Source organism: Lactuca sativa, chromosome 4, assembly GCF_002870075.4.
Source record: "Lactuca sativa cultivar Salinas chromosome 4, Lsat_Salinas_v11, whole genome shotgun sequence".
Classification (NCBI taxonomy): Eukaryota; Viridiplantae; Streptophyta; class Magnoliopsida; order Asterales; family Asteraceae; genus Lactuca; species Lactuca sativa.
In genome coordinates, this window is record NC_056626.2 from 403,952,711 (window position 1) to 403,968,544 (window position 15,834).

Below are 15,834 nucleotides of genomic sequence, written 5' to 3' on the forward strand. Positions count from 1 at the left end.
ATATAGTCATTTATATTATTTATAGCTTGATGTTATTTAAATACAATCATTTATATTATTTATTGCTTTACGTCATTTAAATACAGTCATTTATATTATTATTGCTTTCAGTCATTTATAGCTTTCATATTTATACTTATTCCGCAATTATTATTCGTTATATATATCTATATCTTATGCCTTTAACTCATATATCTGTCATATAATAACTGGTAACCGAGCCTTTTGTTGTGGTAATCAGATTTTTATATTTCCAACAATCGATATCTGAGCTAATATAAAAGGAATAATATCCAACAATTGGTATCAGAGCTTGTGTGATTTACCTTGAAATTTTTGTCGAAAAACTTTTGGTTATAGCGTTTATAAACCTTCCATAAGTTTTTCTTTAAAATTTTCATTTTAATATCACTTGTTCGAACTCCTTTAAAAAAAAAATTCAAAAAAAAATGTCTTTGGCAAATTACTCCAACATGAACTCTGTGTCCATTGCAAATAGCTTAGGATCTGGTTCACGGGCACCCATACTTATTCCTGAAGAGTATAATTCGTGGGTTGGCCGTATGAATCTTCATCTTAACGCTATAAATGAAGATATCTGGAAGTGTGTAGAAGGAACATATGTTACTCCAGAAAATATGGCTACTCTTGCTACAAATCAAGCCACTCAAACCGATATCATAAGAAAGTTGGAACTCCAAGCCAAAAAGGAACTTGTGTCTGGAATACCTCACAATATTCTAAGTCAAATGGATGACATTATGATGTTAACCGCAAATCAAATTTAGGAAAATTTGAAAAATCGTTTTTGTGGAAATAAAAGAATTATCGGAAACAAAAGAACATCTGTTTTGAATGAATTCGATAATTTCAAAATGCTTTCATCAGAAACTATCCATGATACTCATGATAGGTTCAATTTGATTATGGTTAAAATGAACAATTTCGGTATCAAAAAGACACAACACGAGATAAATCTCAAGTTTTTAAACAATCTTTTCGAAAGCTGGAAAATGGTTAAACTCATTATTTAGGGAAATCCAGCTATTCATACCGAATCTTTGTACAATTTGTATGGAGAACTTCAATCGTATGAATCCTTGATTAACCCACCAACCACTGCAGCTTTTGGAGGACCACTTGCTCTTGTGTCCACAACTTCACAAAACCAAACACCTTTCATTGATCAAAACTTTAATCATTTTAATCAGACTACATCTTTTCAAAACCAAACCTTCCAGTCTGATTCGAATGATGAAGCAGATTATCAACAACTGTGTGCTTTGGTTGCAAACACAAATCTCCAGAGATTTATCCCAAATCATGGTCAATCAAATTTTAGACCAAATTTTCAACCAAGACCATCTTTTGGACAAAATAACTCAAGTTTTCAACCAAGACCATCTTTTGGACAAAACAACTCAGGTTTTCAACCTAGACCTTACTTTGGACAAAATTCTCAAAGACCTTCTTTCCAAAATAACTCAAACCAAGGTTTTCTTAACCATGGATTTCAAAACGATCCCAACTCAGGTCATAATCACAATCCAAACAACAGTTTTCAAAATCAAAACAGATGTTTCCGAAATCAAGGTTACAACAATCAAAACAATGGTTTTCAAAACAACCAAAATTTTGGATTCCAACAAAACCATTCTCAACCTTCCCAACAAGCCCAAACTCAAGCACCTGAAAGACATCCGATTAAGAGTCAAAAGGATGACAGTGATGAAGATGTGATCATTTGTTACAACTGCAAAGGAACTAATCACTATGCCAGAGAATGTCGAGCCAAAAACAAAACCAAAATCAAAGACTCAGCATAGTATGCTCAAAGAGCCGATGAATTGAAGAAGCTGGAAAACCAAGAAAAGATAAAAACATTGATGGCAATCCATGAACCAAGCGTAGAATACTGGCCAACATCTGATGACGAAGCTGATAATGAACAAGCACAATCAAACTTCTGCTTCGTAGCTGGTGTTGAAATACCTTCAAGAGCTCCAAACGTCATAGAACAGGTATGGTCTATGATCTCTGAACTTGGTTTTTCCAAAACAATTTTTGAGTCCCACATAACCAAAATTGAGACTAGTCTGGAAACTGATCTCAAAACATATCATGACACAATGGTCAATTATGATATTTGCAAATCTGAGTTACAAACCTTGCAACTCAAATTTGGAGAATCAACAAGAACTAAAAGCAAATTGGAAAGAGACGTTGAAAGAAAACCAGAAGATTATAATCACGTCTTGGAACAATTAAATCAGTCCCTAATTCAAAAAAGGGATTTGGAACTAAAAAATCAGTCAATCATTTCTTCTGAAACAAAAGATGTTTTAGAAATGGAAATCCTTCAGTTGAAACAAGACTTTCAAGAATCAACTGATAAATACAATATTCTAAATGAAAAACTGACTGATTCTTTAAAACAAATCAATTCTCTTAAAACCGAGAATAAAAGACTGATATGGAATATGGATTCTATCAAAGTTGCTAGAAAACTAAGTGATGATATTTTCACAAAGGCAAACACCTTAGGAACTGACAAAATTGATACGAATTATAGACCAGGAATTGGAAGAGAATCCTTTGCAATTAAACAAGCAAAAGAGGAAAACATGACGCATTGTGAAAACTCTGCATCTACTCTACCAGATCTTTTCACATCTGTTAATGAGGAAGATTCAGATGACGAAACAGTTATCAACTGTAGTCCAGATGATAATGCTTTCAGTGTTTCCAAAAAGTCTTTCAAAAGAGTTGTAAATTCTGAAACAAACTCTGCAAGTTCTTTAACTCACCAAATCAAACATACTGATGGAACCACTAAACTCAAAAACTTTTTGAATGGAGAAAATTCCTCTTATGAGGATGGTAGTACTTCTATACCAACTGTTTTTCCTACACTGACTTCATCAATTGTTGGAAAAACTAGTCTGGGACAAAAATACTCCAAGAAACAACAAACAAGCAAAAAATCCATTCAAGTCACCAAAACCCCACTTATCATGCCAAACATTTTTGAAAACCAACCAAAGAAACCAGTTAAACCCTACGTCATACCTCATAAACAGGTTTCCAAAAAAAAAACCAAAACCTTTTCAAAAACCTTTTGAAAACCGCTTTCAAGATATCACTTTTAATCATTCAAGGAACTTTCAAAAACCATTACATCAGAAAGTTTCAAACCATCATCATCAAAAAGCTTTTCAAACCCGCCCATCACATCCCAGATATGAAGAAAATTTTTCAAACAAACCTTCACATCTAGGATATCTTTCACCAAATCACAAATCTTATCAACCCACAGGTTTTCAGAAACAAATCACATTTTGGGTAAAATTGATAGATAAAATCAAACCTCAAGCATTCCATCATCATAAACCAAACCATTACAATAATGTGAAGTCAAATGATAAAAGAAATTCATCAAGCAAAGCACCCAAAATAACAACTGACAAACCAGGACCCATTCAGATTTGGGTACCTAAACTTTCTATCTGATTGCAGGTACTTAATGCTGGAGAACCCAATGATGATACATGGTATATTGATAGTGGCTACTCCAAGCATATGACAGGAAACCGGAACTACTTACGTGACTTCAAACCTATACAAACCAATCAAGATGTTACCTTCGGAAACAACATGAAAGCAAAAATCAAAGGTTATGGAAACATAACAAATGGTAATTTTACCATAAAGAAAGTTGCCTTCGTCGATGACCTGAAACACAACCTCATCAGTGTTTCTCAACTATGTGATAACATTCTTGAAGTTCTTTTCACCAAACAACGAAGCTTGATCATGGACACCAAAACCAAAGATGTTATAGTTGATTCTGACCGTGCCGGAAATATGTATCCACTTGACATGGATCTTATCTATGGTAAACCCGATATATGTCTGCTATCTAAAGCCCCAGCAGATATTAGTTGGTTATGGCACCGTCGCCTTTCCCATCTAAACTTTGGGTACATCAACAAATTAATCGGCGATGATCTTGTTCGAGGGCTACCACTTCTGAAGCTTGATAACGAAACTCTTTGTGCCGCATGTTAAAAAGGAAAACTTTCCAAATCCACGCACAAAAGCATCTCAGAAGCTAGTGTATCCGAACCACTAGAGTTGTTGCACATAGACCTTTGTGGCCCTGCCAAAACTCAAACCATACAAGGGAAGAAGTACATTCTTGTTGTCGTTGATGGTTTCTCGTGCTTTACTTGGGTCTTTTTCTTAAGACTAAAATCAGAAGCACCTAAAGAGATGATCAACTTCATCAAACAGATCGAGCTGAAGCTGAAACGACCTGTTCGAAGAATCCGAAGTGATAATGGTTTAGAGTTCAAAAACAATACTCTAGATTCATTTCTCAAAGACAAAGGAATTGAACATAACTTCTCAGCCCCATCCACTCCACAACAGAACGGTGTTGTCGAAAGAAGGAACCGAACTCTATGTGAAGCTGCAAGATCAATGCTTATCTTCGCTGATCTGCCACAATACTTTTGGGCAGAAGCAATAGACACAACACGAGATAAATCTCAAGTTTTTAAACAATCTTTTCGAAAGCTAGAAAATGGTTAAACTCATTATTCAGGGAAATCCAGCTATTCATACCCAATCTTTGTACAATTTGTATGGAGAACGTCAATCGTATGAATCCTCAATTGACCCACCAACCATTGCAGCTTTTGGAGGACCACTTGCTCTTGTGTCCACAACTTCATAAAACCAAACACCTTTCATTGATCAAAACTTTAATCATTTTAATCAGACTACATCTTTTCAAAACCAAACCTTCCAGTCTGATTCGAATGATGAAGTAGATTATCAACAACTGTGTGCTTTGGTTGCAAACACAAATCTCCAGAGATTTATCCCAAATCATGGTCAATCAAATTTTAGACCAAATTTTCAACCAAGACCATCTTTTGGACAAAATAACTCAAGTTTTCAACCAAGACCATCTTTTGGACAAAACAACTCAGGTTTTCAACCTAGACCTTACTTTGGACAAAATTCTCAAAGACCTTCTTTCCAAAATAACTCAAACCAAGGTTTTCTTAACCATGGATTTCAAAACGATCCCAACTCAGGTCATAATCACAATCCAAACAACAGTTTTCAAAATCAAAACAGATGTTTCCGAAATCAAGGTTACAACAATCAAAACAATGGTTTTCAAAACAACCAAAATTTTGGATTCCAACAAAACCATTCTCAACCTTCCCAACAAGCCCAAACTCAAGCACCTGAAAGACATCCGATTAAGAGTCAAAAGGATGACAGTGATGAAGATGTGATCATTTGTTACAACTGCAAAGGAACTAATCACTATGCCAGAGAATGTCGAGCCAAAAACAAAACCAAAATCAAAGACTCAGCATAGTATGCTCAAAGAGCCGATGAATTGAAGAAGCTGGAAAACCAAGAAAAGAAAAAAACATTGATGGCAATCCATGAACCAAGCGTAGAATACTGGCCAACATCTGATGACGAAGCTGATAATGAACAAGCACAATCAAACTTCTGCTTCGTAGCTGGTGTTGAAATACCTTCAAGAGCTCCAAACGTCATAGAACAGGTATGGTCTATGATCTCTGAACTTGGTTTTTCCAAAACAATTTTTGAGACCCACATAACCAAAATTGAGACTAGTCTGGAAACTGATCTCAAAACATATCATGACACGATGGTCAATTATGATATTTGCAAATCTGAGTTACAAACCTTGCAAATCAAATTTGGAGAATAAACAAGAACTAAAAGCAAATTGGAAAGAGACGTTGAAAGAAAATCAGACGATTATAATCACGTCTTGGAACAATTAAACCAGTCCCTAATTCAAAAAAAGGATTTGGAACTAAAAAATCAGTCAATCATTTCTTGTGAAACAAAAGATGTTTTAGAAATGGAAATCCTTCAGTTGAAACAAGACTTTCAAGAATCAACTGATAAATACAATATTCTAAATGAAAAACTGACTGATTCTTTAAAACAAATCAATTCTCTTAAAACCGAGAATAAAAGACTGATATGGAATATGGATTCTATCAAAGTTGCTAGAAAACTAAGTGATGATATTTTCACAAAGGCAAACACCTTAGGAACTGACAAAATTGATACGAATTATAGACCAGGAATTGGAAGAGAATCCTTTGAAATTAAACAAGCAAAAGAGGAAAACAAGACGCATTGTGAAAACTCTGCATCTACTCTACCAGATCTTTTCACATCTGTTAATGAGGAAGATTCAGATGACGAAACAGTTATCAACTGTAGTCCAGATGATAATGCTTTCAGTGTTTCCAAAAAGTCTTTCAAAAGAGTTGTAAATTCTGAAACAAACTCTGCAAGTTCTTTAACTCACCAAATCAAACATACCGATGGAACCACTAAACTCAAAAACTTTTTGAATGGAGAAAATTCCTCTTATGAGGATGGTAGTACTTCTATACCAACTGTTTTTCCTACAATGACTTCATCAATTGTTGGAAAAACTAGTCTGGGACAAAAATACTCCAAGAAACAACAAACAAGCAAAAAATCCATTCAAGTCACCAAAACCCCACTTATCATGCCAAACATTTTTGAAAACCAACCAAAGAAACCAGTTAAACCCTACGTCATACCTCATAAACAGGTTTCCAAAAAAAAAACCAAAACCTTTTCAAAAACCTTTTGAAAACCGCTTTCAAGATATCACTTTTAATCATTCAAGGAACTTTCAAAAACCATTACATCAGAAAGTTTCAAACCATCATCATCAAAAAGCTTTTCAAAACCGCCCATCACATCCCAGATATGAAGAAAAATTTTCAAACAAACCTTCACATCTAGGATATCTTTCACCAAATCACAAATCTTATCAACCCACAGGTTTTCAGAAACAAATCACATTTTGGGTAAAATTGATAGATCAAATCAAACCTCAAGCATTCCATCATCATAAACCAAACCATTACAATAATGTGAAGTCAAATGATAAAAGAAATTCATCAAGCAAAGCACCCAAAATAACAACTGACAAACCAGGACCCATTCAGATTTGGGTACCTAAACTTTCTATCTGATTGCAGGTACTTAATGCTGGAGAACCCAATGATGATACATGGTATATTGATAGTGGCTACTCCAAGCATATGACAGGAAACCGGAACTACTTACGTGACTTCAAACCTATACAAACCAATCAAGATGTTACCTTCGGAAACAACATGAAAGCAAAAATCAAAGGTTATGGAAACATAACAAATGGTAATTTTACCATAAAGAAAGTTGCCTTCGTCGATGACCTGAAACACAACCTCATCAGTGTTTCTCAACTATGTGATAACATTCTTGAAGTTCTTTTCACCAAACAACGAAGCTTGATCATGGACACCAAAACCAAAGATGTTATAGTTGATTCTGACCGTGCCGGAAATATGTATCCACTTGACATGGATCTTATCTATGGTAAACCCGATATATGTCTGCTATCTAAAGCCCCAGCAGATATTAGTTGGTTATGGCACCGTCGCCTTTCCCATCTAAACTTTGGGTACATCAACAAATTAATCGGCGATGATCTTGTTCGAGGGCTACCACTTCTGAAGCTTGATAACGAAACTCTTTGTGCCGCATGTTAAAAAGGAAAACTTTCCAAATCCACACACAAAAGCATCTCAGAAGCTAGTGTATCCGAACCACTAGAGTTGTTGCACATAGACCTTTGTGGCCCTGCCAAAACTCAAACCATACAAGGGAAGAAGTACATTCTTGTTGTCGTTGATGGTTTCTCGTGCTTTACTTGGGTCTTTTTCTTAAGACTAAAATCAGAAGCGCCTAAAGAGATGATCAACTTCATCAAACAGATCGAGCTGAAGCTGAAACGACCTGTTCGAAGAATCCGAAGTGATAATGGTTTAGAGTTCAAAAACAATACTCTAGATTCATTTCTCAAAGACAAAGGAATTGAACATAACTTCTCAGCCCTATCCACTCCACAACAGAACGGTGTTGTCGAAAGAAGGAACCGAACTCTATGTGAAGCTGCAAGATCAATGCTTATCTTCGCTGATCTGCCACAATACTTTTGGGCAGAAGCAATAGACACAACACGAGATAAATCTCAAGTTTTTAAACAATCTTTTCGAAAGCTAGAAAATGGTTAAACTCATTATTCAGGGAAATCCAGCTATTCATACCCAATCTTTGTACAATTTGTATGGAGAACGTCAATCGTATGAATCCTCAATTGACCCACCAACCATTGCAGCTTTTGGAGGACCACTTGCTCTTGTGTCCACAACTTCATAAAACCAAACACCTTTCATTGATCAAAACTTTAATCATTTTAATCAGACTACATCTTTTCAAAACCAAACCTTCCAGTCTGATTCGAATGATGAAGTAGATTATCAACAACTGTGTGCTTTGGTTGCAAACACAAATCTCCAGAGATTTATCCCAAATCATGGTCAATCAAATTTTAGACCAAATTTTCAACCAAGACCATCTTTTGGACAAAATAACTCAAGTTTTCAACCAAGACCATCTTTTGGACAAAACAACTCAGGTTTTCAACCTAGACCTTACTTTGGACAAAATTCTCAAAGACCTTCTTTCCAAAATAACTCAAACCAAGGTTTTCTTAACCATGGATTTCAAAACGATCCCAACTCAGGTCATAATCACAATCCAAACAACAGTTTTCAAAATCAAAACAGATGTTTCCGAAATCAAGGTTACAACAATCAAAACAATGGTTTTCAAAACAACCAAAATTTTGGATTCCAACAAAACCATTCTCAACCTTCCCAACAAGCCCAAACTCAAGCACCTGAAAGACATCCGATTAAGAGTCAAAAGGATGACAGTGATGAAGATGTGATCATTTGTTACAACTGCAAAGGAACTAATCACTATGCCAGAGAATGTCGAGCCAAAAACAAAACCAAAATCAAAGACTCAGCATAGTATGCTCAAAGAGCCGATGAATTGAAGAAGCTGGAAAACCAAGAAAAGAAAAAAACATTGATGGCAATCCATGAACCAAGCGTAGAATACTGGCCAACATCTGATGACGAAGCTGATAATGAACAAGCACAATCAAACTTCTGCTTCGTAGCTGGTGTTGAAATACCTTCAAGAGCTCCAAACGTCATAGAACAGGTATGGTCTATGATCTCTGAACTTGGTTTTTTCCAAAACAATTTTTGAGACCCACATAACCAAAATTGAGACTAGTCTGGAAACTGATCTCAAAACATATCATGACACGATGGTCAATTATGATATTTGCAAATCTGAGTTACAAACCTTGCAAATCAAATTTGGAGAATAAACAAGAACTAAAAGCAAATTGGAAAGAGACGTTGAAAGAAAATCAGACGATTATAATCACGTCTTGGAACAATTAAACCAGTCCCTAAGTCAAAAAAAGGATTTGGAACTAAAAAATCAGTCAATCATTTCTTGTGAAACAAAAGATGTTTTAGAAATGGAAATCCTTCAATTGAAACAAGACTTTCAAGAATCAACTGATAAATACAATATTCTAAATGAAAAACTGACTGATTCTTTAAAACAAATCAATTCTCTTAAAACCGAGAATAAAAGACTGATATGGAATATGGATTCTATCAAAGTTGCTAGAAAACTAAGTGATGATATTTTCACAAAGGAAAACACCTTAGGAACTGACAAAATTGATACGAATTATAGACCAGGAACTGGAAGAGAATCCTTTGAAATTAAACAAGCAAAAGAGGAAAACATGACGCATTGTGAAAACTTTGCATCTACTCTACCAGATCTTTTTACATCTGTTAATGTGGAAGATTCAGATGACGAAACAGTTATCAACTATAGTCCAGATGATACTGCTTTCAGTGTTTCAAAAAGTCTTTCAAAAGAGTTGTAAATTCTGAAACAAACTCTACAAGTTCTTTAACTCACCAAATCAAACATACCGATGGAACCACTAAACTCAAAAACTTTTTGAATGGAGAAAATTCCTCTTATGAGGATGGTAGTACTTCTATACCAACTGTTTTTCCTACAACGACTTCATCAATTGTTGGAAAAACTAGTCTGGGACAAAAATACTCCAAGAAACAACAAACAAGCAAAAAATCCATTCAAGTCACCAAAACCCCACTTATCATGCCAAACATTTTTGAAAACCAACCAAAGAAACCAGTTAAACCCTACGTCATACCTCATAAACAGGTTTCCAAAAAAAAAACCAAAACCTTTTCAAAAACCTTTTGAAAACCGCTTTCAAGATATCACTTTTAATCATTCAAGGAACTTTCAAAAACCATTACATCAGAAAGTTTCAAACCATCATCATCAAAAAGCTTTTCAAAACCGCCCATCACATCCCAGATATGAAGAAAAATTTTCAAACAAACCTTCACATCTAGGATATCTTTCACCAAATCACGAATCTTATCAACCCACAGGTTTTCAAAAACAAATCACATTTTGGGTAAAATTGATAGATTAAATCAAACCTCAACCATTCCATCATCATAAACCAAACCATTACAATAATGTGAAGTCAAATGATAAAAGAAATTCATCAAGCAAAGCACCCAAAATAACAACTGACAAACCAGGACCCATTCAGATTTGGGTACCTAAACTTTCTATCTGATTGTAGGTACTTAATGCTGGAGAACCCAATGATGATACATGGTATATTGATAGTGGCTGCTCCAAGCATATGACAGGAAATCGGAACTACTTACATGACTGCAAACCTATACAGACCAATCAAGATGTTACCTTCGGAAACAACATGAAAGCAAAAATCAAAGGTTATGGAAACATAACAAATGGTAGATTTACCATAAAGAAAGTTGCCTTCGTCGATGACCCGAAACACAACCTCATCAGTGTTTCTCAACTATGTGATAACAATCTTGAAGTTCTTTTCACCAAACAACGAAGCTTGATCATGGACACCAAAACCAAAGATGTTATAGTTGATTCTGACCGTGCCGGAAATATGTATCCACTTGACATGGATCTTATCTTTGGTAAACCCATATATGTCTTCTATCTAAAGCCCCAACATATATTAGTTGGTTATGGCAACGTCGCCTTTCCCATCTAAACTTTGGGTACATCAACAAATTAATCGGCGATGATCTTGTTCGAGGGCTACCACTTCTGAAGCTTGATAACGAAACTCTTTGTGCCGCATGTGAAAAAGGAAAACTTTCCAAATCCACTCACAAAAGCATCTCAGAATCTAGTGTATCCGAACCACTAGAGTTGTTGCACATAGACCTTTGTGGCCCTGCCAAAACCCAAACCATACAAGGGAAGAATTACATTCTTGTTGTCGTTTATGGTTTCTCGCGCTTTACTTGGGTCTTTTTCTTAAGACTAAAGTCAGAAGCACCTGAAGAGATGATCAAATTCATCAAACAAATCGAGCTGAAGCTGAAACGACCTGTTCGAAGAATCCGAAGTGATAATGGTTTAGAGTTCAAAAACAATACTCTAGATTCATTTCTCAAAGACAAAGGAATTGAACATAACTTCTCAGCCCTATCCACTCCACAACAGAACGGTGTTGTCGAAAGAAGGAACCGAACTCTATGTGAAGCTGCAAGATCAATGCTTATCTTCGCTGATCTGCCACAATACTTCTGGGAAGAAGCAATAGACACAACACGAGATAAATCTCAAGTTTTTAAACAATCTTTTCGAAAGCTAGAAAATGGTTAAACTCATTATTCAGGGAAATCCAGCTATTCATACCCAATCTTTGTACAATTTGTATGGAGAACGTCAATCGTATGAATCCTCAATTGACCCACCAACCATTGCAGCTTTTGGAGGACCACTTGCTCTTGTGTCCACAACTTCATAAAACCAAACACCTTTCATTGATCAAAACTTTAATCATTTTAATCAGACTACATCTTTTCAAAACCAAACCTTCCAGTCTGATTCGAATGATGAAGTAGATTATCAACAACTGTGTGCTTTGGTTGCAAACACAAATCTCCAGAGATTTATCCCAAATCATGGTCAATCAAATTTTAGACCAAATTTTCAACCAAGACCATCTTTTGGACAAAATAACTCAAGTTTTCAACCAAGACCATCTTTTGGACAAAACAACTCAGGTTTTCAACCTAGACCTTACTTTGGACAAAATTCTCAAAGACCTTCTTTCCAAAATAACTCAAACCAAGGTTTTCTTAACCATGGATTTCAAAACGATCCCAACTCAGGTCATAATCACAATCCAAACAACAGTTTTCAAAATCAAAACAGATGTTTCCGAAATCAAGGTTACAACAATCAAAACAATGGTTTTCAAAACAACCAAAATTTTGGATTCCAACAAAACCATTCTCAACCTTCCCAACAAGCCCAAACTCAAGCACCTGAAAGACATCCGATTAAGAGTCAAAAGGATGACAGTGATGAAGATGTGATCATTTGTTACAACTGCAAAGGAACTAATCACTATGCCAGAGAATGTCGAGCCAAAAACAAAACCAAAATCAAAGACTCAGCATAGTATGCTCAAAGAGCCGATGAATTGAAGAAGCTGGAAAACCAAGAAAAGAAAAAAACATTGATGGCAATCCATGAACCAAGCGTAGAATACTGGCCAACATCTGATGACGAAGCTGATAATGAACAAGCACAATCAAACTTCTGCTTCGTAGCTGGTGTTGAAATACCTTCAAGAGCTCCAAACGTCATAGAACAGGTATGGTCTATGATCTCTGAACTTGGTTTTTTCCAAAACAATTTTTGAGACCCACATAACCAAAATTGAGACTAGTCTGGAAACTGATCTCAAAACATATCATGACACGATGGTCAATTATGATATTTGCAAATCTGAGTTACAAACCTTGCAAATCAAATTTGGAGAATAAACAAGAACTAAAAGCAAATTGGAAAGAGACGTTGAAAGAAAATCAGACGATTATAATCACGTCTTGGAACAATTAAACCAGTCCCTAAGTCAAAAAAAGGATTTGGAACTAAAAAATCAGTCAATCATTTCTTGTGAAACAAAAGATGTTTTAGAAATGGAAATCCTTCAATTGAAACAAGACTTTCAAGAATCAACTGATAAATACAATATTCTAAATGAAAAACTGACTGATTCTTTAAAACAAATCAATTCTCTTAAAACCGAGAATAAAAGACTGATATGGAATATGGATTCTATCAAAGTTGCTAGAAAACTAAGTGATGATATTTTCACAAAGGAAAACACCTTAGGAACTGACAAAATTGATACGAATTATAGACCAGGAACTGGAAGAGAATCCTTTGAAATTAAACAAGCAAAAGAGGAAAACATGACGCATTGTGAAAACTTTGCATCTACTCTACCAGATCTTTTTACATCTGTTAATGTGGAAGATTCAGATGACGAAACAGTTATCAACTATAGTCCAGATGATACTGCTTTCAGTGTTTCAAAAAGTCTTTCAAAAGAGTTGTAAATTCTGAAACAAACTCTACAAGTTCTTTAACTCACCAAATCAAACATACCGATGGAACCACTAAACTCAAAAACTTTTTGAATGGAGAAAATTCCTCTTATGAGGATGGTAGTACTTCTATACCAACTGTTTTTCCTACAATGACTTCATCAATTGTTGGAAAAACTAGTCTGGGACAAAAATACTCCAAGAAACAACAAACAAGCAAAAAATCCATTCAAGTCACCAAAACCCCACTTATCATGCCAAACATTTTTGAAAACCAACCAAAGAAACCAGTTAAACCCTACGTCATACCTCATAAACAGGTTTCCAAAAAAAAAACCAAAACCTTTTCAAAAACCTTTTGAAAACCGCTTTCAAGATATCACTTTTAATCATTCAAGGAACTTTCAAAAACCATTACATCAGAAAGTTTCAAACCATCATCATCAAAAAGCTTTTCAAAACCGCCCATCACATCCCAGATATGAAGAAAAATTTTCAAACAAACCTTCACATCTAGGATATCTTTCACCAAATCACGAATCTTATCAACCCACAGGTTTTCAAAAACAAATCACATTTTGGGTAAAATTGATAGATTAAATCAAACCTCAACCATTCCATCATCATAAACCAAACCATTACAATAATGTGAAGTCAAATGATAAAAGAAATTCATCAAGCAAAGCACCCAAAATAACAACTGACAAACCAGGACCCATTCAGATTTGGGTACCTAAACTTTCTATCTGATTGTAGGTACTTAATGCTGGAGAACCCAATGATGATACATGGTATATTGATAGTGGCTGCTCCAAGCATATGACAGGAAATCGGAACTACTTACATGACTGCAAACCTATACAGACCAATCAAGATGTTACCTTCGGAAACAACATGAAAGCAAAAATCAAAGGTTATGGAAACATAACAAATGGTAGATTTACCATAAAGAAAGTTGCCTTCGTCGATGACCCGAAACACAACCTCATCAGTGTTTCTCAACTATGTGATAACAATCTTGAAGTTCTTTTCACCAAACAACGAAGCTTGATCATGGACACCAAAACCAAAGATGTTATAGTTGATTCTGACCGTGCCGGAAATATGTATCCACTTGACATGGATCTTATCTTTGGTAAACCCATATATGTCTGCTATCTAAAGCCCCAACATATATTAGTTGGTTATGGCAACGTCGCCTTTCCCATCTAAACTTTGGGTACATCAACAAATTAATCGGCGATGATCTTGTTCGAGGGCTACCACTTCTGAAGCTTGATAACGAAACTCTTTGTGCCGCATGTGAAAAAGGAAAACTTTCCAAATCCACTCACAAAAGCATCTCAGAATCTAGTGTATCCGAACCACTAGAGTTGTTGCACATAGACCTTTGTGGCCCTGCCAAAACCCAAACCATACAAGGGAAGAATTACATTCTTGTTGTCGTTTATGGTTTCTCGCGCTTTACTTGGGTCTTTTTCTTAAGACTAAAGTCAGAAGCACCTGAAGAGATGATCAAATTCATCAAACAAATCGAGCTGAAGCTGAAACGACCTGTTCGAAGAATCCAAAGTGATAATGGTTTAGAGTTCAAAAACAATACTCTAGATTCATTTCTCAAATACAAAGGAATTGAACATAACTTCTCAGCCCTATACACTCCACAACAGAATGGTGTTGTCGAAAGAAGGAACCGAACTCTATGTGAAGCTGCAAGATCAATGCTTATCTTCGCTGATCTGCCACAATACTTCTGGGAAGAAGCAATAGCCATAGCTTGCTACACTCAAAATCGTTCCTTAATCCATAAACATCTTCATAAAACACCATATGAAGTCATTAACAACCGAAAACCAAACATGAAGTTTTTCCATATTTTTGGTTGTCGATGCTTCGTAAAGAACAATAAAGATCACCTTTCAAAATTTGAATCAAGGTCGGATGAAGGAATTTTCCTTGGTTACTCATTTTCTTCAGCTACTTATAGAGTACTGAACAAACGTACCAGAGTAATTGAAGAAAGTACCGATGTTCATTTCGATGAATTTTATGTCAGGAAATTGGATCGTGAACATTTTGGTTCAAAAATGATTGAAAATATTTTTCAAAATCCAATTCAACAAAGACCTTCTCCTGACATAGACATTGAAATCGATCTTGATTTACTTTTTGAACAACCAAAAACTGCTTACAATTCTGAACTTCTAACTACTTTAATTGATCCTAAAGGAACACCCAGTGAAGTTATTCCACAAACAAACCAAAATGATGCAAATCAATTCGAGGGGGAACCACCAACACATACTTCCTCTTTGGAACAAACACCAAATCCTCCTTTAAACACCCAATCCCCAAATAG

The 15,834-nt window shown here is 35.4% G+C and overlaps 4 protein-coding genes across 4 annotated transcripts; all 4 read left to right on the top strand.

The window, feature by feature from the left end:
• Positions 1 to 449: 449 nt before the first annotated feature.
• On the top strand, positions 450 to 4,068 carry LOC111894923 (uncharacterized). Its single transcript, XM_052771292.1, has 5 exons — positions 450 to 766; positions 824 to 929; positions 1,035 to 1,326; positions 1,912 to 2,900; positions 3,517 to 4,068. The coding sequence occupies exons 1-5, from the start codon at positions 450 to 452 to the stop codon at positions 4,066 to 4,068; spliced, it is 2,256 nt and encodes a 751-aa protein (XP_052627252.1).
• Positions 4,069 to 5,458: 1,390 nt separating this feature from the next.
• LOC128133754 (uncharacterized) lies at positions 5,459 to 7,640 on the top strand. The gene is made up of 3 exons (XM_052771293.1): positions 5,459 to 5,593; positions 5,936 to 6,472; positions 7,089 to 7,640. Exons 1-3 carry the CDS (start codon positions 5,459 to 5,461, stop codon positions 7,638 to 7,640), a joined length of 1,224 nt encoding a protein of 407 aa, XP_052627253.1.
• A 1,853-nt stretch (positions 7,641 to 9,493) lies between these two features.
• On the top strand, positions 9,494 to 11,116 carry LOC128133755 (uncharacterized). The gene is made up of 2 exons (XM_052771294.1): positions 9,494 to 9,886; positions 10,661 to 11,116. The coding sequence occupies exons 1-2, from the start codon at positions 9,494 to 9,496 to the stop codon at positions 11,114 to 11,116; spliced, it is 849 nt and encodes a 282-aa protein (XP_052627254.1).
• Positions 11,117 to 13,064: 1,948 nt separating this feature from the next.
• LOC128133756 (uncharacterized) lies at positions 13,065 to 14,687 on the top strand. The gene is made up of 2 exons (XM_052771295.1): positions 13,065 to 13,457; positions 14,232 to 14,687. The coding sequence occupies exons 1-2, from the start codon at positions 13,065 to 13,067 to the stop codon at positions 14,685 to 14,687; spliced, it is 849 nt and encodes a 282-aa protein (XP_052627255.1).
• Positions 14,688 to 15,834: the final 1,147 nt, after the last annotated feature.

What these genes read in the sequence shown, in the direction of transcription:
- LOC128133756 (XM_052771295.1), top strand. Translation starts at nt 13,065, where the DNA reads ATGGAAATCCTTCAATTGAAACAAGACTTTCAAGAATCAACTGATAAA. An exon ending in CAGATGATACTGCTTTCAGT is followed by an intron (nt 13,458 to 14,231) that starts GTTTCAAAAAGT and finishes ATCTGATTGTAG; the next exon opens with GTACTTAATGCTGGAGAACC.
- LOC111894923 (XM_052771292.1), top strand. Translation starts at nt 450, where the DNA reads ATGTCTTTGGCAAATTACTCCAACATGAACTCTGTGTCCATTGCAAAT. An exon ending in CAAATGGATGACATTATGAT is followed by an intron (nt 767 to 823) that starts GTTAACCGCAAA and finishes TGGAAATAAAAG; the next exon opens with AATTATCGGAAACAAAAGAA. An exon ending in GAGATTTATCCCAAATCATG is followed by an intron (nt 1,327 to 1,911) that starts GTCAATCAAATT and finishes AACCAAGCGTAG; the next exon opens with AATACTGGCCAACATCTGAT.
- LOC128133754 (XM_052771293.1), top strand. Translation starts at nt 5,459, where the DNA reads ATGGCAATCCATGAACCAAGCGTAGAATACTGGCCAACATCTGATGAC. An exon ending in CTCCAAACGTCATAGAACAG is followed by an intron (nt 5,594 to 5,935) that starts GTATGGTCTATG and finishes GAAATCCTTCAG; the next exon opens with TTGAAACAAGACTTTCAAGA. An exon ending in GTAGTACTTCTATACCAACT is followed by an intron (nt 6,473 to 7,088) that starts GTTTTTCCTACA and finishes ATCTGATTGCAG; the next exon opens with GTACTTAATGCTGGAGAACC.
- LOC128133755 (XM_052771294.1), top strand. Translation starts at nt 9,494, where the DNA reads ATGGAAATCCTTCAATTGAAACAAGACTTTCAAGAATCAACTGATAAA. An exon ending in CAGATGATACTGCTTTCAGT is followed by an intron (nt 9,887 to 10,660) that starts GTTTCAAAAAGT and finishes ATCTGATTGTAG; the next exon opens with GTACTTAATGCTGGAGAACC.